The sequence below is a fragment of the Mastomys coucha genome, unplaced genomic scaffold, assembly GCF_008632895.1.
Source record: "Mastomys coucha isolate ucsf_1 unplaced genomic scaffold, UCSF_Mcou_1 pScaffold15, whole genome shotgun sequence".
NCBI classification, from domain to species: Eukaryota; Metazoa; Chordata; class Mammalia; order Rodentia; family Muridae; genus Mastomys; species Mastomys coucha.
Window position 1 is genome coordinate 116,175,739 of NW_022196897.1, and position 24,547 is coordinate 116,200,285.

At 41.8% G+C, this 24,547-nt stretch overlaps 1 protein-coding gene across 4 annotated transcripts; it reads right to left on the minus strand.

The window, feature by feature from the left end:
• Window positions 1-6,545: 6,545 nt before the first annotated feature.
• On the minus strand, window positions 6,546-22,583 carry Fastkd5 (FAST kinase domains 5). Of its 4 annotated transcripts, XM_031371917.1 has the most exons (4): window positions 22,470-22,569; window positions 22,049-22,175; window positions 21,231-21,377; window positions 6,546-9,405 (listed from the first exon to the last, which is right to left on the minus strand). In XM_031371917.1, exon 4 carries the CDS (start codon window positions 9,366-9,368, stop codon window positions 6,942-6,944), a length of 2,427 nt encoding a protein of 808 aa, XP_031227777.1. In that variant the 5' UTR covers window positions 9,369-9,405; window positions 21,231-21,377; window positions 22,049-22,175; window positions 22,470-22,569; the 3' UTR covers window positions 6,546-6,941. The 4 variants fall into 4 exon arrangements, with proteins under 4 accessions (XP_031227777.1, XP_031227776.1, XP_031227775.1 ...); XM_031371916.1 differs by lacking the exon at window positions 22,049-22,175 and having other exon boundaries at window positions 22,470-22,577; XM_031371915.1 differs by lacking the exons at window positions 21,231-21,377; window positions 22,049-22,175 and having other exon boundaries at window positions 22,470-22,583.
• Between the last annotated feature and the right edge of the window lie 1,964 nt (window positions 22,584-24,547).

Consider the following 24,547-nt stretch of genomic DNA (forward strand, 5'->3'; position numbering starts at 1 on the left):
AAAAAAGACAAAGAGCAAAACCTAGTGAAGACAGCGTTCCCAGTCCTGCCAAGAAAACTGCCTTGCAACCCAAATTTATTGTAAATTCTGCTCAGTAAAATACATAAAATTTAGCCTCCTTTTCCAAATGTGGTGAAAAAGTAAAAACTGGGAATCTCAGATCACAGCTAAAGTAATTGGCTGCTCAAAGAAATAGCTTGGCTGCTCAAAGAAATAGCTTGAAGTCCGACAGCAGTGGAAGCCTGAGACTTGAGTTCAATCCAAGTGACCCGTATCATCAAAGAAGAGAACTGACTTCCATAAGCTGTGCTCTGATCTCCATACATGTACCATGGCATGTGTGCAACTCCCCCAACCCCCACGGAAGAAAATACAAAATACCAGAAAATAGGTATTATGTCATAAAACTTGCCTCAAATTTGTGCAAATATAGTTAATACAGATACTTATCCAAACAAAATATATTTCTTGCTGTGGCTCTGGATTTAAAAACAAACAAACCTCTAGCCAAATAGGGGATAGTGGCAAACTCCCGTAATTCCAGCACTTAGAAGGTGAGGGTAGAAGGATCAGGAAGTAGTTCAAGATTAGGACTTGGCAACACAGTCAGACTGAGACTCTGCAGTCTAATGTTTACTTGTCAAAAAACAAACAAAAATAAAATATAATTCCTGGGCAGTAAACATCTACGATCAGCCAGGGCTATATACTGAGACCTTGTCTCAGACATATGCACACACCCAGAAAAAAGAGAAAAAGAGGAGTGAATATGGTCAAAACATTGAATAAAACTCTCAAAGAACTAGTAAAAACTGAAAAAGAAGAGTCAGGTGCGATAGTGGTATGTGCCTTTAATCCCAGCACTAGGGAACTCTGTGAATTCGAGGCCAGCCTGGTCTACAGATGAGTTCTAGGACAGCCATGATTACATAGTAAGACCCTCTCTTAAACAAACAAAACAGCAGGGCTTGGGGTGGCTAGAGATGATTGCTCAGTGGTTAAGAACACTGATTCTTTCTTTCAGAGAATAGGGATTTGATTCCCAGCAGTCATCTCAAGTGGTTCAAAACCATCTGTAATTTCAGTTCCAGGGTATCCAATGCCTCAGGCACTAGGCATACATGTGTAGTCCATATTCACACATGTGTGCTAAACACTTATACACATAAAAATTTTAAAAAAATCTTTAAGGAGAAGGGGCTAGAGCACTGGTTCAGCAGTTTAGAGAATTCATTGCTCTTGCAGAGGACCTGGGTTTGATTCCCAGCACACACGTGGTGTTCTCAACCATCTTTAATTCCAGTTCCAGGGGACCAACACCTTTTTCTGACCTCTACAAGCATCAGGCACACATGTGATTCACATACATATATCCAGGCAGCATACATGCATAAAATAAATCAATCTAAAAAACCCAAAAAACAAAACAAGAACCAGAACAACACTTACATAATCAGTATGCTGCAATGATTTAAACAAAGTCTCTGTCTATAGCCAGACAGGCCTCAATTTTATGGCTATCCTTCTTCCTCAGCCTCCTTCGTGCTAGGATTCTAAGTGCAAGCCTCCACACCAAGCATTTCTTTTTAATTAAATAGTTTAAAACTGAAACACCAGAATGTACCACATACTAGGGTGAACACTTTTGTGAAACTTGTTTCAGGTATGGCTATGTGTGTGTGTAAATATACAGACTTGGGCTAGAGAATGTAGCTCAGTTGGTAGAGTGCTTGCCTTACATGTAAGAAGCCCTGTGTTTGATTAGCAGCACTGCCATAAACTGAACATGGTGGTACATGCCTATAATCCTAGCACTGAAGAGACAGACAGGAGGATCAAGAGTCAAAGATCCTATTTGTCTGCACAAGGAGTTTGAGGTCTTATGGTTACATAAGACCCTGTTTGAAGCCAACAAACACACAAGGTTGGTGAGGTGTCCCAGTGGGTAAAAGTACTTGCTATGCAAATCTTATACTGAGTTTGATTCATGGAATGGAAAGAGGGAGGACAGAACTAACTCCCAAAAGTTGTTCTCTGACCTCTATATGTGCACTGTGGTATGTGCACAACCAAACTCACACGTACCCATCACATATACACACTATATACAGTATAGTAATAAATGAAATTTAAAGAATTTAAAAACCACATAACTTATTCATTCATTTGTGGTTTGTATGTGAAAGTGATTTCTTCCTAAGGGTTGTGGTAAATCGAACAATGGGCTGATAAGTCGGTGAGTTGGTAAAGTGAGTTCAGCTCTCCAGGACACACGTGTGGCTGTGTGCACCTGTAATCCACCCTTGTGCTGAGGAAGCAGATACAGGAGGTCTTAGGACTTGCTGCCCAGCCAGTCTAACCAACTGGTGAGCTCCAGGTTCAGTGAGAGACACTGTCTTGGAAAATAAAAGGGAGTGATTGAAGAAGACAAAGCTGACCTTCTGACTTCCACATACACCTCCATGTGCATCCATCTGCATGTACGCATGTAGACACAGATACACAAAGCACTGAGAATAGAACTCAATTGTAAAGTGAGTAGCCTATCACTTACAATGTTATGTGTTCAATCTCCAGAAAAACAAACAATCCCCCCACACACCCCTCATCCCCACACACTCTCACACACCAAAAGAACTCTTCAAATTCTCAAGTTGGTGATATAGTTCCATCTGCACTGTCCTTGCCTAGCATATACAAAGCCCTAGATTCGATCCCTTTCCCCACACAGACCTGCAGTAGTGATGCACACCTGTAATCCCAGTACTCAAGAGGTGAAGGTAGGAATATCAGTACTTCAAAATCAGCCCTAGCTATAATTGGTCAAAGCCAACCTAGACAACAACCTGTCTATATGACGGCCTGTCTCAAAATAAAAAAAAAACCCAAAAGTTTGAAAGCTACTGGTCATCGGTAAGTCATAGACGGCTTACAACAAAGGAGAAAAATGACATTCATGAGGTTGTGTATTAACTTCCTAGATGACAAAGGCAATTCTGAACCACTTAGAAGTAATTCACCCTTCAAAGGCTTCCTCTTCCTTCTGGCTGAAGAGTTCTCACACACTCTCTCTGTTCTACAGAAGGGGCTTGAAGACAGCAAAGATGCACGCTATGGTACAAACTACTCAGAGAGAAAGCCTCAATTTTCAGGCTCTCAGAATTTTTTTCCCTCTTGGCTTTCTTGAGGGAGGGTTATTATTCAAAAGAGAAACGGAAATAATCTATGTCCCATGTTTTCCTGAATACACTGAAAAAAACCTCAAAGCCTCTAAGAAATTAGTTGTTTATTATTATTATTATTATTATTATTATTATTATTATTATTATTATTATTATTTTGAGACAGGGTCTTATTCTGCAGCTCAGACTGGCCTGAACTGTGCAGCTGAGGGTGGCCTGGAACATAAGGCAATCCTCCCACTTTCACCTACCAACTGCTAGTATCACAGGTATGATCTACTATGGCTGTTATCGACTTTAAAATATTTATAGGCAGTCACACAACACACCAAAGCATGTATGGAGGTTGAAGGACAACATGGGAAGCTGAAGCAGGACAATTTAGAGTTCAGGCCAGAATGGTTACACAGCGAGCTGCCTCAAAAAAAAGGGGGGGGGGGAGTGATTGGAGCTATAGGTTGTGTTGAATGTCCACAGGCCTCAGGTTAGATGCCCAGCAGCACAGAAACAAAACCCCTCCATCTAGGAATGCACATGCACTTTGGAAAGTTATGGTGGGCACGCACAAGTTAAAATATGACTACGGTGGAAAGTTCTGTTAGGGATTTTTTTCCTTTTTTGTGTTTAAAGTTGAGGTAAATAATTAAACACTGACTAGATTCCTTAAGTCTCAGAGGTGTAAGCAAGGACTGAGCATCCATTGGGGAGGGACAAATTTTTTTTCTTCTGTGCTCAGCCTTAAAAAGAGAAGAGTCAAGAGGAATTCTCTACTAGGTACTGGCCTACCCAAGATTTAGGGATTTCCCAGAACAGAGGACTTTGAATACTGAAGTGGACAAAGTCCTGGGCAAATGGAAGAAATTATCTTCTCTAAAAGGTAGCTGACTGTGTGCCCCAGAGCTTGAAGCAACCAAGCTGACATTTTGTTGTTGTTGAAATTCAAAATGTAGAGGCTGGAGGTACAGAGAACTACTTTGGAAGAGAATAGGGTGACCATGACACTCTGATCATCTGAGTACCCATTTGGGGCCTATAAAGAAGTTGTCATAGCCAAGTTATACACTCTGACTCTGAGTTTCACAAGAATGTAATGGAAGGTAATTCTGGAAGATACATATATTTTAAAGAGTGGGTTCAAACAGATTACCAGGGAGGTGGAGATTACCTGTCAAATACTGGAAAAGCATTTAACCTTAAAGAGTAGGAGGAACACCAATGCAGTGAGCAATTTAAGAAATTGGATACTTTAGCTTTTAAAAACACATAGTACTTATAATCTCTAAATTGAGTCACCTGCCAATCCAAGAAAAAATGTGACTTGCAACATTTTTCAGAGCTAGTTAAAATGAAAGACAGCTCTCTTAGCTATTTCTACTGAGACAAGAGGATTAAATACAGATGTGGGTCTAAAAGACACCTGAAACTTGATGAGGTATGCAGGCATGTCACAAGCTTAGTGTTTACCGTGACACAGCAAACAGTTCTATCTGCAGTGCTGTGGATCAAACCCAGCACCTCACACACGTGAGGCAGACACACTAACTCACTTACGTCCTTAGCCTTGTTTTTGCTCTTAAATTAAAAAAAAAAAAAAAGTGAATGATTTTTTTCCCCTTAAAATGATTAAGATTAATAATGTACTCAGTGCTTATTAATGCTTTCTGAAATTTGTGTGGGATCCTGACCTTGTCCCTTTTCTTCAGAGCCTTCTTTCATATGCTTTCCAGCTTACATCTCTAACTGCTGAACCCTAACTCAACACAAACTCATCTGGATCCCTTCTGTGGCCCTAAACCCTAGGATACTATCTTATTTTATGTCTATTGGCTGCCAGCTTACCAAACAGTGTTTACTTAAACTGCTTTGGCTAAACCATGAATTGTTTTTTTCAGATATAAGACTGTTCTATTTGGCTAAGTATGGTGGCACTGACCTTTTAATTCCAGCACTCAGGAGACAGCAGAAGGCAAATCTCTATATCCATGGCCAGCCTGGTCTACATAAAGAATTCCAAGATAACCAGGGCTACCTAGAGAGACCCTGTCTCAAAAACAAAAACAAAAACAATAGAATAGTTATCGGGTATTCAATGAACTAACTATTGAGTATTCAATGAGCTAGGAGCAAAAAGAAACTCCCTCAAATGATGAAGTGTGTATGAAGACTCACAGCTGGCATCATCCTCAATGGCAAAAGGCCACAGTATCCCCCATCAGATCGGAAGACAAGGACATAGTCTTCCATTACTCTATCCAAACCTTAGGATTCTTGCCAGAGCTGATTAGGCAAGAGAAATAAAGAAAGCCAAAGTTGAAGGGAGACATAAAATTCTATGTACAGATACATGACCTTATATACAGAAAATCCTAAAGAATCCACATCATAACTAAAACCTTTATGGGTTCAGAGGTGAATTAAACACAATGACAAGTTTTGATAGATCATGACCAAAGACCAAAGGAGTGGATTGAGTTGGCATGATCAGAAAAAGTGTGCCACAGAAGTGACCTTTAAAGAGGAGAACAAAATGATAATGAGAGGTAATTCCTTTTAAAATAAATTCTTACAAACACTAAGTGTTTACCAATGATTTATGTTAATTACATGAATATTATCTCCTTATGTGGTTGGCTTTAACACAATCAAACTCGAATCAGGCAAATCACAAACTCACTGGACTTTGCAACCTAAAAGCTAACACATTTCCTTCTCATCTGAGCTACTTGTCATATTTGGGAACCAGTGACCCAACCAGCACTTTAAAACAGTGTGTGTGAAAGAGTGCAGGTGCCTACAGAGGCCAGAAGATGGCATTGAATCCTCTGGAGCTGAGTTACACAGGGATACTGAGACCTGAACTCTGATCCTCTGGAAGAGCAGTACAAGCTGAGTTGTCTCTCCCGCACTCCAATAGGGTGCTTAGTGATTCTATACCATGTCTAAAGCTGTTTAGTTTGTTTTGGTTTTTAAAATTCATTAATTAACTTTGGCTTTTTTATTGATTAATTTCTTTTTGGAACAGGGTCTTACTATGTAGCCCTAACTAGGCTCAAATTCATTACCTAGACCAAGCTGGCCTCCATCTGATAGAGATCCACCTATCTTAACCTCCTGAGTGCTGGGATTAAAGGCTTGTACCATGACACTGGACTATATTCTTTTGGGTCTAGTTTTATGATGAAGCTGATGACAAGCTCAGTGGTTAAGAGTGGTTACTACTCTTGTAGAAAACCCAAGTTTAGTTCCCAGCACACATGTAATAGTTATTTAAAAAACAAAAACAAAATACCACCTCAAAATAACTGTAACAAAGCTAAGGCTAACAGACACAGAAAAAAAATGCAATAAGACTTTGTGGATCAATGTCATTTTAAAAAGCTTATTTATTCTGAGCAAAACATATAACTAGAATATAATCAGAAGCTATACACAACCTGTAGTAACATATAATTGCTATAGGCTCTGCAACAAAAAAGGAGTACACCCATGGCTACTCAATAGATGGTTTTATTACCCACCTACCCTCTGGCTTTTATAATTACTTGGAAGACAGGCTGAGAATCACTGTATCAAATACTTGAGATTAGAAGTCCAGAGTATCTGCATAGATTACCACTTGAATATTCCTAATCTGAGATCTGTCAGTACTCAGTTCCAGATTTTTTAATCTGGTTTGATATTCTGGTTAAAGATGCTCAACCTACAGGTATAAGGTGTGCACCTATTCCTTTTATGAGGATAACTGCCCATGAGTGCCCTTCAGAGAGCAGAGGTGAACACTTTCTCATGGAGGTATGCTAGCTTCTCTAAGCGAGTTCTTTTTAATAGTGGAAGCCATTCCCAGTGGGGTAATTCTACCACACGGTACCCAATTTGAACCAGCTGCCTCCTCTTCATATTGTGCAATCCAAGTAGATCCCTGGAACCATAGCAGTATTGGTTCCTGTTTGTGAACTGAATAGCTAGCTTCACTAGTGGGGGCTGCATGTGGGCTAGAGGGCACAAGCCAACCATCCCCACATCTCCCAATCTATCTGTCCCATTGCAATCAGAGTTCACCAAGGGTACAGTTGTCTGCTTCCTTAACTCCCTGGGTGGCTGGCCAGTCTCTAACTCAATTTTCCCCTGGAAATACCTCTTGGCTTTTCCCTTTAGCAACTGATCCATCAAATCATCTGTAAGGCTGACTCCTACTTGCTTAAACCTTAATTGAGCTCCATCTTCAGTTGGCATTGCTTCACTATTAAACGGCAATGGCTTCATGTTAGCATCAAGCTGAACCTCTAAGTCAGAAGATCGGGTATGAGGCAAAATCATATGGTGTTTGATATACTGGGGGCCACCCAACATGGTCTCAAGTAAATAGAGTGTTTCTAGGAATTCAGGCTTCGATCTCATATCCTTGCTTGCTAAATTCCACAGATATGCAGATGCTTCTTGCTGAAGGTGAGAATTAAGACGATTGCCCTTGTATTCTGGACATTCAATGGCAACTGTACCATCAAGAGTAAACAGTTCCTTAGTGAGTTCAAACTTACTTCTCTCTTGAGCTAACTTGACAAATCCTGGACTCAGAGCAACATTTATGAACTCAGCTGGAAAGTATTCAGAAAATGCCAAGCCAATCAGGCAGGTGAGAAGATGCTCTGGGTACTGGTTGAATTCAGGCATCTTTCTGCGGATTTCATTTATCAGACTGGAATAAAATTCCTCTGTGTTGGGTGGCTTATAATTCAGAGTTCCAAATGACCACAGTATTTTGGCAACATCTTTACTTCGACAATGTGCTACCCTCGGAGGCAAAGAGGCAGCTACTGCGTTCATTACTCTTTCATCCAGGATGCGTAAGGCTGAGCAGGCAAGAGTGAGGTGCATAACACCCTGAACCCCCAAGGAAGGAATTCTCTGAGGAGCAATTTCTCCAAACTGCCTCATGAAATTTACATGATCTACATGAGTGAAGCGGAACATTTTAAGAATATGAACTAAGGTGTGGCTACTTACATGTTGCATGTTAGCACAAGCTAGATCTCCAATTTTCCGCATGACAAATTCAGAGAGACTACTACTTGATTTAAAAAACCCCAAACAGATTGTACCAACTTCCTCTAAATTGACTGAATCTACATACTTAAGGATCAGTGATTCTAGTTTTTGCATCAGGTCCTGTGGTACTTGGCGATTTTCACCTATAATATAAATTAAGTGAACCAACTGAGACAAAGATAGCTCTCTCCAGTGTAAATTAAGATAACTAAAAAAAATTTTTAAAAAACGAGGCACTCTGCGGCCTAAGTTCCGCCAAAGATCAGCTACTAGGAGAAGCTGATCCAGATCCATCTCCCACACCTGATGGCAAAATCTGGTTTCATACACATCTAGCATCGGAGGGGAGGGGGGGATTCTTAAGTCAACAAAGGCTTTCAAAATACTGATCAGATCTGAGGTGTTAAAGAGCTGTATGTTTTTCACACTCAGCTGGCAGAGCAAAGCAAAGCTGTTACTGGATAGCAAAACAGAACTCTGTTCTGCTGGCAAAGAGCTGAGCTTACAAAAATAATTAGTTATGACTTCTGGCTGGAGTTTATTTTCGTAAAATGTGACTTTGTGCAAAATCAGTTCACCTTCTGAAGCAGATATGGGTTGGCGAGTCTCACTTCTGTTATAGCTGTGAAGCTGGTACTCTGGCCTTAGCTTTAAGAAAACTCGGGTTTCTTTGAAGGAATCAAAGACCTCTACATCCTCTTCACCTCTTCCGGCATTGGGCAAGTCTGAATGCAATGTGCTGGCCTTGAGGATAGCAGCTTTGTTGACTTCGAAACCCAGGTGGGCACTGCTGGTTGTGAAGGTTCTCTGAGACAGGGTGGTATCACCAATGTTCTTAACTTTCCTGGCAAGATGGCAAAAGCTATTATGTTTAGGGGGATTCTGTCCCCCATGCTGTGTGATGTTCTCCATATGGCAATATGCCATGCTTTGGGCTGCAAGGTAAGCAGAAGGATGGCAAGGTGCTTTGTACTTTAAAAGTTTTACTAGCCTGAGAGCTGACATTTTGGAGTCTGTGCTGATCCTTTCGGTGATCAGAGAAAAGTCACACGTTCTTGTTTTATGGTGCTTCATTAGAGATGGACAGGGAGATGTTCCACAGAAACTGCCTGTAAATCTTCGGCATACCACAAGAGCCATGGGCCACAAATGATGGGGCCAGAATTGGTGCCAGATACTGAAAAAAGGGTAGATGAAGAATGAGTGGCTTCTACCTATAACACAAAATGTACACATTCTAAGAACTAGGTGCAGCCAGGTGTGTAGTGGCACACACCTTTTAAATCTAGTACTTATGAGGTAGAGGCAGCAGGATCTATGCCAAAACTATCTTGTGAAACCCTGTCTCAAAAGACAGAGAGGGAAAGAGAGAGGGAGGGGGAGTACACTGTACTACTGTCCATGAAAATATGTTCAATGTTAGTGAATGCCCAGAGCACAAGCCATTGAGTATGAAGGACAAACTCTGAGTGCATCTAATGTTAATGAATGCCCGGAGCATATCGAGTGTGTGACGGATAAACTCTGCATGCATCACAAACAAGAAAACCTTACACCCAAGGTACCATTAAGTGATTTCTAGCCTGCTGCTTGATATAAATTCACTTCCTTGTAGGGAAAGACAGATTTCCAAAAGAAAGCTGAAGGTTAAAAGTGGGCATCGCCGGGCGATGGTGGCACATGCCTTTAATCCCAGTACTTGGGAGGCAGAGGCGGGCGCATTTCTGAGTTCGAGGCCAACCTGGGCTACAGAGTTCCAGGACAGCCAGGGCTATACAGAGAAACCCTGTCTCGGGAAAAAAAAAGGGGGGGGGCAACTCATTTCTTTACTATCAACACATAATAGTCCCTGGAGAATATATAAGCAATTGATAAAAACTGCCATGCTAACAGTATAAAGGAAAAACAAGGATTTGCTTTTTAATTTTTTAAAAATTTTAGGGCTGGAGAGGTGGCTGGGCTGGAGAGGTGGCTCAGTGGTTAAGAGCACTGACTGCTCTTCTGGAGATCCTGAGTTCAAATCCCAGCAACCATATGGTGGCTCACAACCATCCATAATGAGATCTTCTGGAGTGTCTGAAGACAGCTACAGTGTACTCACATATAATAAATAAATAAATGAATAAATCTTTAAAAAAAAATTTATGTAATGTGTACAGATGTTCTATCTGCATGTGTATGTGTGTACCACTTGTGAGATTGGTATCTGAGGAGGTCAGAAGTGGGGGTTGGACACCCTGAGCTGGAGTTACAAGCAGTTGTGAGCCATAGAACTTGGGTGCTAGAAACTAAGTCAGGTTCTCTGAAAGCCCAAGAAATATATATTTTAAGGCTTTTTTCTATTTATTTATATATTTGTGCATATATGAATTTATTTGTCTGTTTATTTGTTTAATGTGTATGAGTGTTTTGCACACCAGAAAAGGGTATCAGATCCAATGGGACTACAGTTGTAGACCACCGTGAGCCACCATATGGGCAATGGGAATTGAACCCAGGACTCCTGGAAGAGCAGCTAGTGCTAACTGCTGAGCTGGAGAGACAGCTCACAACACAGGTATTTTGTGATTCTATTCTTCTAGGTCCATTTATTTTTTTCTTTGAAACAGGGTCTCACTGTGTAATGTTGGCTGGCCTCTACAGAAATCACTTTGTAGACCAGGCTGGTCTCAAACTCACAGAGATCTTCCTGTCTCTGTCTCCCAAGTGCTGAGATTAAAGATACACATCATCACGTCTGGCTTAGGTTTGGTTACAAAATGAAAATACGGGAGGTTCGGAAAGGATTATGTAAGAGTAGAAGTGGGAATGATAGAACTAAGCATAAGATATCTAATTCTGAAATGACTCTTTACAGTAGAAAGAATCAGAAATTAAGAATGGCCAACAAATGTAAATAACAAAAACTTTCATTTTAGAAGAATATAAAAATAAAACACAGGAGAAATTAAAATCCAGGTGCTGCTTTGGAAAATGTACTGTAATGCTGGCATGAAGGAGGAGGACTATAACCTCAGCCTTTCAGAAGACTGAAATTCCTCTCCTGACCCTTAGTGTGCTTTAAAATGGGTGTACACTTTAATTAATTATAACCACAATAACCTTTCCAGTTCTTACAGTACAAACTTAATTATAGAATCCTGTCATGCTAATCCTCTTAGAAAAGGCCAACCGTTCTTTTTAAGCTGCTTTGCTTTCTGAGTCCATTTTTTTTTGTTTGTTTTTTTGTTTTGTTTTGTTTTGAGAAAAGGGTTTCTCTGTTTAGCCCTGGCTGTCCTGGAACTCTGTAGACCAGGCTGGCCTTGAACTCAGAAATCCGCTTGCCTCTGCGTCCCAAGTGCTGCGATTAAAGGCATGCGCCACCACTGCCCAGCTCTGAGTCGTTTTTATGTAGCTTAGGCTGGCCTCATATTCATGATATTCTTGCCTCCATATACTTAAAAAGTGCTGGGATTACAGGTGGGTGCTACCACACTCAGCTTCCAGATGCTAATAGCAGAGCTTGAATCAGTAGCGTAGGTAATCAGGAGCTGGGAAGCAAGCTAAGAAAATTGTATATGGTAGTGGTGGGTGGGAAGCAAAATTCAGAAGCCGGTTTACTGCTGATGCATAGGTAGAAAAACGCCTACTCAACCCTGTGCTTCAATGACAAGCAACACCAGCTCACATTGACTGTGCTGCTAACAAGCCCAGGACACGGCATATCTCCCTAAGGAGACAGAATGCTATAATGCCACTGAGTCAGGACTAATTACATCCTCACTTGGCTGGAAGCAGTACAATTTCCATTTCCTCCCATGGAAAATAATGAGCAGCCCATGAAAATGGCTCTCCCATAATCCGCTTCTTCTTTTTAAAAACAGATTTATTTTTCTATCAAGTGTGGCAGCACATGGGTTTGATCCCAGTACTTAGGAAGCAGAGGCAGGCATATCTCTGAGCTTATCACCAGCCTGGTCTACACAGTGAGGCCTTGTTTCAAAAACAAACAAATAAAAAAAAAAACAATAGCAAAAAAGTTATTTTTTTCATTTTATGTTACATGGGTGTTTTGCCTACTTGTATGTCTAGGTACCATGTGTGTGCGGTACCATGGAGCCAAGGTGTTGGATCCTCTGGAACTGGAGTCTCGTATGTTAGATACCACGTGTGCTGGGAACTGAACCATGTTCTCTGTAAGAGTAACAAGTCTTAACCACTGAGACATCTCTCCAGACCATATTTTTTTCTTCCTTGTTCATTCTTCTTCTGCCTGCCCCCGTACCTACTTGCAAACTCTAAGGAGATATGAGTGGCCAATCAATGAACCATAGAAGGTTGTTGCTGTAAAATATCCATGAGTGATCTTCTGAAAGGTCTATCTTAAAAAAAAAAAAAAGATTTATTTATTTAATACAAGAAGAGGGTATCAGATCCTATTACAGATGGGTGTGAGCCACCATGTGGTTGGTAGTAATTGGACTCAGGACCTCTGGAAAAGCAGCCAGAGCTCTTAACCACTGAGCCATCTCTCTCCAGCTCCTGAAGTGTCTTTCTAATTCCACTTTTGACCTCTTCTTTCCAGAGTCCATAAAGAGTCATGACTGCATGGCAGGCCAAAAGGCTTTGTCTTACCTACCAAGCTTCTTTCTCTGGGTTATAAGAGCGTATGTTCCAACTTCACAGTAAATCTTTCTACACTGGGTTCCTTTTTTTGAGACAGTATCTCATCAGTATGTGGCCTTGGTGCTCACTAGGTAGACAAGGCTGAACTCTGCATGGACTCATAGAGCTCCATCTGCCTCTGCCTCCCTAATGCTGGGATGAAAGGAGACCAGCATGCCTGGTGCTGCACCTGGGGTTTTACCTGCCCAGCTTCAACTGTTCAGATGGTCACAAACTATATCCTGGGGCCTAAATTGAGCCCTGTACCTGTTTTTTTAAGTACATTTTTATCTAGACATATCTAATATCTGTGTTGGCTTTCCCAACAGAAGAAATGAGTAACTATCTCAGAAATGATATGCCTGAAAAACATAGTGTTTCTTTATAGAAAAAGTTCACAGTCCTATGCTTCAGACCACTAGTTAGTTGTGATGAAAACTGTCAATATGAAAGAGTGCATCAATTAACAAGTCCTCTGTTTACTTTTAAACAGACTACCTCTGTAGTCATTTTTATTTCTGTATTTGCTTTTTTCAGGCAGAGTTTCATAAAATCCACACTGGTCTTGAGCTCATGATCTTCCTGTTTCTACCCCTAATGTAGACATGTGCTCTAGTTAATAGATAGTCATTTTTAAATGGCTTTGTTTGCTTGGTTGGTTTTGTCTTCCTGGTTTTTCAGGGATTTTGTCTGTTTGTCTGTCTGTCTGTTTGTTTGTTTCAGGGAATCTATGCCTTCTTCTGGCTTCTGTGGGCACTAGGCATGTATACAGTACATACACATACATTCACGCAAAACAGTCACACATAAAATTAATAGTTTAGAAAACATTTTTTAAAAATTACCTTTATAAACCAGGCACAACGGTGCAAACCTTTAATCTCACTCAGCACTTGGATGGCAGAGATAAGTGGATATCTGTGAGTTCGAGACTGGCCTGGTCTACATATAGTTCTAGGACAACCAGACTTATATAAAGAGACCTTGTCAAAAAAGAAAAAGGAAGGAAGGAAGAAAAGAAGAAAGAAAAAAGCAAAGAAAATTACCTCTATAGCTGGGCATGACAACACACACTTATAATCTCAGCACTCGGGAGGTAGAGGGAAAAGGAACTCTATGAATTGAAGCAAACATAGCCACATAGCTCAGGTTTATGACTTCATGCTGAGACTACCTTAAGAAAAGAAAGCTGAGCTAGAGAGATAACTCAGCGGTTAAGAGCGATGACTGCTCTTCCAAAGGTTCTGAGTTCAAATCCCAGCAACCACATGGTGGCTCACAGCCATCTGTAATGAGATCTGATGCCCTCTTCTGGTGTGTCTGAAGACAGCTACAGTGTATTTACACATAATAATAAATATATCTTTTTTAAAAAAAGAAAAGAAAAGAAAGCTATAATGGAGAGATGGCTCATCCCTTAAGAACACTGACTGCACTTTCAGAAGATTTGAGGTTCAATTCCCAGCATTCACAGGGTGGTTTACAACCATCTATAATCCCAGTCCTGGGGAGCCAACACCCTCTTCTGGCCTCTATAGGCACATGGTAGACAGACATACATGAAAACAAAACACCCACAAACAGAAAATAAATAGAAGGCTGAAGCTACATGAGACTGTGCCTCAAAAGAAAACAGACAGGCAGGCTAAGTTCTAAGATGGAAGACGCTGTCCTTTTCTTTTTCTAGTTAAAATGTGTGTTAGTAAACAATAAGCTTTTACATTTTTAAAAATAATTATTTCTACAATTATTTACTTAATGTTTACGTGTTTGTGTATGAATGTGAGACACATATGCCACAGCACGTGTGAAGGTCAGAAGACAACACGCAGGAGTGGGTTTTGTTCTTCCCCAACATGGGCTCTAAGGGTTGAACTCCAGTTGCCAGGATTGATGACAAGTGCCTTTATGCTACCTCAATGACCCTAAACAAAGGGTTTTATATATACCATGTTCGTACACGCACATCATTATACACTGCAGGTATTCACACCCCTCCATCATCCTCTTGCCCTCTTCTGCTTTACTCTGGTGTGATGTACACATGTGGAGACAAGAGCTCAGTCTGGAGTCCTCCTCTGTGGCTCACAACTTTATTTTGAGACAGGATTGTCACTGAACCTGAAGGTCACAACTGAGTAAACTGGCCAATGAGCCTGGAGATGCTCCTGCCTCCACCTCCCTGGAGGGCTAGGAATATAGGCACATGACACATCATATCTAGTTTTTTGTTTTGTTTTGTTTTTTGGTGAAGGTTCTGGGGATACAGACTGGGCCCTCAGGCTTATGGGTCAAGCACTTAACTCACTGAGCTATCTCCCAAGCGCCACCTCTACTTTTATGTATAGTCTAGATTCTACACAAGAGACAACATATAATCTTTCTCCCCACCATTACCCTTTCTTGTTCCCTCCTCTCCTCTGGTTAGTTGCCATTCAAGACTCAAAGTCCTAAATGAACTATTAGCTAGACCCCAACTCCCCTTTAGTTTTTTTGAGGCAGGGAATATGTAGCCCTAACAGGTCTACACCTAGAGAGATGCACCTGACTCTGTCTCCTCAGTGCTAGAATTAAAGGTGTGCACCACCACACCCTGCCTTAAGTCTCATTCTAACAAACCTTCTCTAAGGTAGGTTTATTATTTCTATATCAGTTGTAAGGGAAGAGACTTCACAAGATTAAGAAATTTCTCATAAAGAAAAAGAGAAGTATTTCCCATGGTATGGAGCCACTGGGCTGAGTGGAGCTTGACTCCAAAGACTGCAAAGGCCACAGTGCTGGGAGACAGAGAGACAGCAACACAGTTCGGGAAGCTCAGGTCCAGACTTGAGGGAAGGGCTGAAGAACCTACTTCTTCCACACTTTCCAGATGCCAGGAGCTAGAGTATTAATACCGGTCAACTCAAGAGCATCTCCTGTCTACCGAATTCTAGTATTCTAGTTATCACTATAGTCAATTCACCCTACTGATACAGAATAAAGAGAAGACTCAAGAACTGATGTCTATATGAAAGAATGGTTTTTCAGGATATTCTACAATCAAAACAAAGAGTAGCAAAACCAAAAGACCTAAAAGTTGGCAGATGTGTGAGATGGGAAAATTAAAGAATTTTAGGGGTTGAGGGATTGGGGATGCAGACCTGAGTTGATTCCCAGCATCTACATGGTGGCTTGCATTTCCATCTGTAATTCCAGTTTCAGGGGATCTAATGTCCTCTTCTTGGCTCTGTGTAACAATGGTAAACAGACATACATGCAGGCAAAATGTATAGACACATGAAATAAATCTAAAAAAGAGTAAAGGTGGCACACACGTTTAAACCCAGCACTTGGGAGGCAGAGGCAAATTTGAGTTCAAGGCCAGGCTGGTTTACAGAGTATAAGTTCCAGGAAAACCCAGTCTCAAAAAAACAAAAATCAACAAACAAACAAATAGTTTTAGGAGCTGGAAAGATGGCTCAATGGCTAAGAGTACTTGCTCTTGCAGAGGACCCTAGTCATTTCCCAGCACCCACATGACTAACAATTCTAGTTCCAGGGGATGATACCCTTTTCTGAATGATAAGGGTACCAGCATGCCCATGGTGCACATATGTAGGCAAAACATTAATATATGTAAAATAAAATAAATCTAAAGGAAATTTTAAAAAAGAAAAATTAAAAGTTTTATGTTGCGTATAGTAACACATGCCTTTAATGCACTAGTGAGGTAGAGGCAGGTAGATCAATGTGAATTTGAAGCTAGCCTAGTCATTATAGCAAATTCTAGCCTAGCCAGGACTATGTAATGAAACTCTGTCTCAGGAGAGAAGGTGAGTTGGTTTTAAATTAGTTGAGGTGGCACTTACCTATATATACCTCTAACCTCTAACCTTTTGAGACTGGGGCAGGAAGATCAACACATGCTCAAGACTAGCCTAAACAGAGAAACTTTTTCCAAAATAACAAAACTGACAAACTTCTAATGGATAATCTAGGGATGGATAGACAGACAAATAAGCCAATATTAACATTAACAAAAACTATTGCCAGGTATACACATACACTACAGGTGTAGTGGTGCTTATAATCCCAGCACCTAAAAGACTGAAGCAGGAAGGTCATGAGTTTGATACCAACATTGGTTATACAGAGATCTTGTTTCCAATTTAGAGAAAAGAGATGGAGAGGGGCTGAATAGTTGGCTCCGTGATTAAGTAAACCTCCTGCTTTTCCAAAGGACCCGAGTCAGCTCAGCTCAGAAACAAAGATCTTAAACTGTACCTCCAAGGAAGGTAATGCCCTGGCCTTTGAAAGCACACTCATACACAGCACTCACTCACATACACATAGACAGAAATAAAAATAAAATAAAGGCAGAAAGTTATACAAGAAAGAAACAATTTTATTCCCTGCTCATTAATACTCCCTATTCCTATGTCAATAATGATTACATGATTTTAATACAATAAACCTTGAATAATGACTAACTAAATTATGAGCAAACTACATTGATGTGAGCAGTTAATTTTTCAGCTTCGGAGGCCAGAAGTCTAGTATGAAAGTACTGTCATATGGTGAAGGTCCTCTGGTTTGTCATCCATAGTGGAATATATAATATATACAGGTATGTATAAAAGACAAAGGCAGAACTGGTGTGGGTAGAGGGTGGGAGGTGTTGAAGACCAGCCCAGGAAACAGAAATGAGTCTCAAAATCAAACCAAAGAGAGGGAGGGAGTAGCACTGGCCATAAGATGGCTCACACTTGTAATCCCAGGTACTCAGGAAGCTGGAATGGGATAAAAGTTCTAAGTGGGCAACTTAGTTCCAGCCTCAAAACAACAATGATGTAAGAGCAATGGTGCTTCTCTTTCTGAGGACCAGGGTTCAACTCCCAGGAACCTAAAGGTAGCAGCTCATAACCATCTATAACTCCAGTTCCAAAGGATCCAATGCCTTCTTCTGACCTCTGCAGGCACTGGGTAAGCACGTAATGCATATACATTCATTTAGGCAAAATACTCATACACATAAATAAATCTAAAAACAAAAACCATAAAAAGGACCCATGAATGTAACTCAGTAGTTATTTGTTGTCTACCACACAGAGGCCCTGAGTTCACTCCCCAATACCACCTGAAAGCAGGAAGAAAGTAAGCAAGCAAGCCTGCCCAACCAATAGAAATGTGTTATATGAAAGCAGCTGCTCTAAAATGTCTCTTAATCATGTTGCTATAACACTAAATCAAACCTCAAAGAAAAAGAAATAAACTGATAACTGCCAAAGAACAGACTATTGAAAATGCTTTGGGGAACAAAAATGGAAGAAGAAATGGAAAAAAAAACTAACAGTGTTATAAGCGCCATTGAACTATTTAAATCACAAACAGGCACAACTTCAACAAAAAATTAAATTTACAAAATACGCGTGCTAGAGGTGTGGTGTGGTGATGTATGCCTGTAATCCCAGCATTTCTGAGGTGGAGGCAGGAGTTCATGGCCATCCTTGAAAACTATATACTAAGACGTCAGGCTAAGATATACGAGACCCAGTCTCAAAAACAAAACAAGACAAACAAACAAACAAAGGCCAAACCTAGCCAGGTATGGTGATACAAATAAGTGCTTTAGTCCCAGAACTTGGGAGGCAGAGTCAGGGATGATGAGTTTGAGGCCATCCTGTTTTCTGTTTTACAGAGTGAGTTCCAGGTCAACCAAGGCTACACAGAGAAACCCTGGGATGGAGGGAGGCCAAACCTAGTGGTGCACATCTTGAATTCCAGTATTAAGAAGGCAAAGGCAGGCATCTCTGTGGGCTTAAGTCCATCCTGGTCTATACAGGAAGCTCCTGGCTAGTCAGGGCTACAGGGCTCTGTCTTTAGGAGAGGAAAAGAGAGAAGGAGAGAGAGAGGGAAAAGGAGAGGGAGAGGCAGAGAAGAAGAGGGTGCAGAATAGCAGAATAAGGAAGTAGACATGTGCTGCCAGATAGAGAAAATAGTTAACTGCTCTTTCCTCAAGGTTTCCCAGGCACATACAAGAAGACTGGAAAGAGAACACTATCAGATGTTCAATTAATTCCTGGCTCCTTTATTAAAGGATCAATCTGATGTCACTCTACAAAGCTCTCTGCCTGGTGTAAATTTTCTAAATATATTCTACTCTGTCTCCTCTTTACAGATCCTAATAGACCACAGTACAGTTTCAGAATGTTGGTATTCCCAAAAGGTACTGCTCAACCACCCAGAAGAATGTGATGTTGCTGGGCGGTGGTGGCGCACGCCTTTAATCCCTGCACTTGGGAGGCAGAGGCAGGCGGATTTCTGAGTTCGAGGCCAGCCTGGTCTACAGAGTGAGTTCCAGGACAGCCAGGGCTACACAGAGAAACCCTGTCTCGGAAAAAAACAAAAAAAAACAAAAACAAACAAACAAAAAAAAACAAAAAACCAAAACCAAAACAAAAAAAGAATGTAATGTTACAGAAGCCAGACGTCTTACTTTTCTATCTTCCAGATGCATGCCTCTGCAAGGCCACTTTAAACCATAGCCCAAAGGTTAGAAAAAGTACATGATATACTCAGTATATACAAATTACCAATTACTGGATCTCATAGTGTCGTTTCTATTTTTTTTTTCTTTTTTGCAATGCTAGTAATCAAAGTCAAGTCCTCATACATGGTAGGCTTACTATAGCCTTAGCCTCTAACTTTTTCTAGAAGCTAAAGTCTCTTGCTGGGAGTCTACCAAAATTTGAAGCTATAAAAGCTTAGAAACTGACAGTAAGGGCCCTGAGCTGTCAGTGAGAACATTAACTAGGCTGTTTCTTCCTTTCTTTTCCTGCACAGGAGCAGAGCCTACCAAAGTAGTCTAGGACAGTTAAGTGTAGAAGTGTGTAGGTCAAAATAAAGTGTCCATGAACTAAGCCAAAACAAAAAAGGTAAAAGGGCTGGTAGCCAAAATGGCTGAGATTATACAGAAATCAGAAGCCAGAAGAAGGGAAACTCAGCCTGTAGGCTGGAAGGTTTAGGGTAGGAGGGAGAGTCTGACAGCCAGGACGACTCTATAATGGGTACTGGGAGATGCTGGGAGATGCTGGGAGACCGTGATGGCCATTTCCACTAAGATTAGACATGTCACCAAGCCCACCCTCCTCTTTAGAAAATGCAAGCAGGTGAAAGAAATGTAAACACCCACAGTCATGAGAAAATTCTCAACAACAGTTCCAGTCACATGCAACCAAACACTTGGGTTTTTTACTTTTTAACCTTTTTTTTTTTTTTTTTTCAGTTTTCAAGGTTTTAAAGTAAGAAATTCTAGAATTCCCTTTGTTAGAGGGTTAGGGAGAGTACAGGATCTTACTATAGCCCTGTCTGGTCTCAAACTCACAGAGATGTGCCTCCTTTACCTCCTGAATGCTGCCATTAAAAATGTGCACCATGGGACTTGAGTAATAGCTCAGCAGTAAAGAGCACCAACTGTGGGGCTGGCGAGATGGCTCAGCAGGTAAGAGCACTGACTGTTCTTCCAAAGGTCCTGAGTTCAGATCCCAGCAACCACATGGTGGCCCACAACCATCCGTAATGAGATCTGACGCCCTCTTCTGCATATGAAGACAGCTATAGTGTATTATGCCTGAGCAAGCAGGGCCAGAGCAAGCGGGGCTGTCCTGAGTTCAATTCCCAGCAGCCACATGATGGCTTACGGCCATCTGTACAGCTACAGTGTACTCATACACATAAAATAAATAAATAAATCTTTAAAAAAAAAAAAAAAAGAGCACCAACTGCTCTTCCAGAGGCCCTGAGTTCAATTCCCAGCAACCACATGGTGCTCACAACCATCTGTAATAGGATCTGATGCCTTCTTCTGGTGTCTGAAGACAGCTACACTATACTCGTATACATAAAATAAATAAATAAATAAATCTTTTTTTTTTTTTTTTTTTTTTTTTTAAAAAAAGGGCACCACCAGCAAGGCAAGGTCTTGCATGCCTTTAGTCTGGTACTCGGGAGGGAGAGGCAGTCGGATCTCATGAGTTCGAGTCCAGGACAGCCAGTGTGGGTTACACTGAGAAACCTTGTCTTGGGCTGGTGGTGTTGGGGGAGGAGAGAGGGAGAACACTACCATGGCTGGTCAGAGTTCTTTTATATGAAAGTTGTCTTATGAAGCCATGTAGTAGGAGTGGTGGAGGTGGTGTGACGGAGCTAGTTTTTAATCCCTGCACTTGGGAGGCAGGGATAGGTGAATGTCTGTGAGTTCAAGACCAGTCTAGTCTACAGGACAAATTCCAGGACAGCTAGGGCTATACAGAGAAACCCTGACTTGAAAAAAAAAAAAAAAAACAAAAACAAAACAAAAACAAAAAAGAAAAGTTGACTTACTAGCTGGAGAGATTGCTCAATGTTTAAGAGTACTGGCTGCTTTTCCAGAGGATCAGGGTTTGATTCCCAGTGCCCACACTGTGGCTCACAATCAACTTTAATTCAAGTCCCAGGATATCCAACGCTCTCTTCTGGCCTCCTCCAGCACTGCATACAAATGGTGCAGACATGCATAAATCACCCATACACATACAATAAAAAATAAAGAAAAAAAATACAAATTGACTTATTTACAAGGTAAATGCCAAGGCTTCGTTGGGGACCAAAAAAAAAAAAAAAATCAACCAACCAAACAAACAACAACAACAAAAACCCAATAAATGAAAAAGACACACAAGACACACAGGCACATCAGTACCGCACACTTCTCAGCTGTATGAAACAAATAGTAGTCTTCAGATTTTATTTTGGTCTATCAAGCAGGACTAAATCCCCTAGAGCTAGGCTGGGGCAACTGAGATCATAGAACCTAGTTCTAGAAAGGCACTGTTCTGAGTACTCACAATGTGGGCAAAGTGCAAAAAACATGAGCACAAAATACCAGTTCCTTTGACATTAGAGTACCTAGATAGGAGCTTCACAGGATGAAGCAATGCTCAGATGCCTACACTGAATGTGCAATGAAGACTCATGAATGTATCTAGTATAAAGGCTCCTGTCTAAAGTTCCCCAGTCAGAGCAAAGGGAAATCATGATCTTAACAGAAAAGGAGCAATTACTTCCTATCCCTGGGGAGAGAAACACTACCGTCCCGAGTTGGGCTTGTACAACCAGAAACTGCTTAAAATGAAGAAAAGGTATATGTCCTATTGTCTCACCCCGTCCTAGGCCCTAAACCAAACGCTGCTCCAAGTGTTGGCGAGAAGCTGGTCAGAAACACCGATGCTCAGGCCCGGACCAAGACCCGCGAAGTCACTATGCACGGGCTTCAACGCGCACACTAGACTGTAAAGAGAGACCGGGCAGACTGTGAGATGCGCAGGCGCGATCTCCACTTCACAGGGGGTTAAAAGCACCGTTCCAAGAAGTCCTCTGCCCACTGTCACAGCAGTCCAGTGTGATAAGGTGACCCTCGATGCTGAGAGGTGACTGAGGCGGCGCGCCCGCAGCCCCCAGAGGAGCACCGCCTCGGCGCCGCAGGCCCGGGAGAACGAGGATGGCGGAGGGTGCGGTGCGGGCCCGCCGGGGCCAGAGTGCGGCAGCAAGCCGAGCTCCCTTCCTCCCCGGCCGCCCACTCACCTGAAGCCTGCGAAGTTAGCTCCCTAACTCGTCCCGTGCCGCACCAGGTAAGTCAATACACAGACTCTAGCATCAACCGCTCCACAAGCCACTTCCGGCCAGCGGTCCTCTCCTTCCGCTTGCGTTGGTGCTGGAGCCGCCGAGGCTCAAAAGACTACAGTAAGCGTTTTCCATGAAACGTTTTCTAGCTTCTGATCTTGAGAGGGTGCTGAGTACAGGTAGAGGGAAAAATATTATCCTGGATGGATCGCTTTGAAAGTAATTGAGCAGCCGGGCAGTGGTGGCGCACACCTTTAATCCCAGCACTTGGGAGACAGAGGCAGGCGGATTTCTGATGTTCGAAGCCAGCCTGGTCCTCAAAGTTCCAGGACAGCCAGGGATATATAGAGAAACCCTGTCTCGAATAAACCAAAAAAGAAAGAGAGGGGGAGGGGGAGAGGGAAAAGGAGCGGGAGAGGGAGACAGAGAGACACACAGAGAGAGACAGAGAGAAAAAAAGAGAGAAAGAAAGAAAGAAAGTAATTGAGCAGAACTAATCGCCACAGGTTGGAATCCTAGGATTGCCATCTGGGTTTTATGACTTTGGAGAAGTTACACAAACTTTTCAAGCCTAGTTTGCCATTTATACAAAGTGGATAATGATGCATTTCTAATAGTGAAAATGCCTTCAGAAGAGGAACCAGCAATGGATAAATGAAAATGGATGCAAGGAGCCCGGCATAGTGATGCACGTCTTTAATCGAAAAACTAGAGGCAGAGGCAGGTGAATCTTTATGAATTCTCAAAGCCAGCCTGATCGACAAAGTTCCAGGACAACCATAGCTATATAAAGAGACCTTGTCTCAAAAAAAGGGAGGGAGAGGGCTGGAGAGATGGCTCAGCGGTTAAGAGCACTGACTACTCTTCCAAAGATCCTGAGTTCAAATCCCAGCAACCGCATGGTGGCTCACAACCATTTGTAATGAGATCTGATGCCCTCTTCTGGGGTGTCTGAATACCAGCTACAGTATACTTACATATATGATAAATAAATAAATCTTTAAAAAGAAAAAAGAAAAAGAAAAGAAGGAAAGATAAGAAAGGAGAAGTGGAGCTGGAACGGAAGGCGGGTACTCAGGATGGTCTTCTACTTCCCTTAGGAGAGCATCACACCTGGCTGGTTTGGCTATCAAGGCAAGAAAGATTCTACCAACTCCTGTGTAGCAGAAGCGCTGGGCCCAGGTCTGTCTGCTCAGTCTTCAACCTTGCCAGCGCCATCTATTTGAGAAGCTGTGAAGAAAAACTGAGAGACATCATACTTTCTCCAAGGCACTGGTGGGGAGACAAGCTATGTAAGAGGTGTGACAAAGCTGGGCAGTGATGGCACACGCCTTTAATCCCAGCACTTGGGAGGCAGAGGCAGGTGGATTTCTGAGTTCAAGGCCAGCCTGGTCTACAGAGTGAGTTCCAGGACAGCCAGGGCTACACAGAGAAACCCTGTCTTGAAAAACCAAAAAATAAATAAATAAAAAAAAAATTGAAAAACAACAACACAAAAAAAAAAAAAACAAAAAACAAAAAACAAAAACCAAAGAGGTCATGACAAACAGATCTGAGACCAGCTTCCCAGCTTCTGAGTTCTATGTAAGGCAGTCTGCCTGGCATGAACATTTGAACATTTGAGGCCCCTAGACCATTGGTAATGTGGCTTACACTGACTGGAGACTTCCTACCTCCTTACAACCTTTTCATAAACCCAGAGTGAAAAATCCCACCCTAGGGGACAAACTTTGATTGCTCCTAGGCAGCCATGACAGTCCAGTTTCTCTTTGCAAAATGCTGTTGCGTGAGGAGCTTACAGACCACCTCTAGCCAACAGGACTGGAAAGGAAACTATTGCGTGTTTCTAGGATTGTTTTGGTTTGTGCATATGGAGGCCAGTGGTCAACATCAGGCGACTTCCTCAACCACTCTCCACCTTACTTTTTGAGACAGTGTCCATCACTGAAACTCAAACTCACAGATTCTGACTGGATGATCAGGGAACTCCAGGAATCCATCTAGTGGCTCCTGTGCTGGGGTTACAGACAGACCAGGCC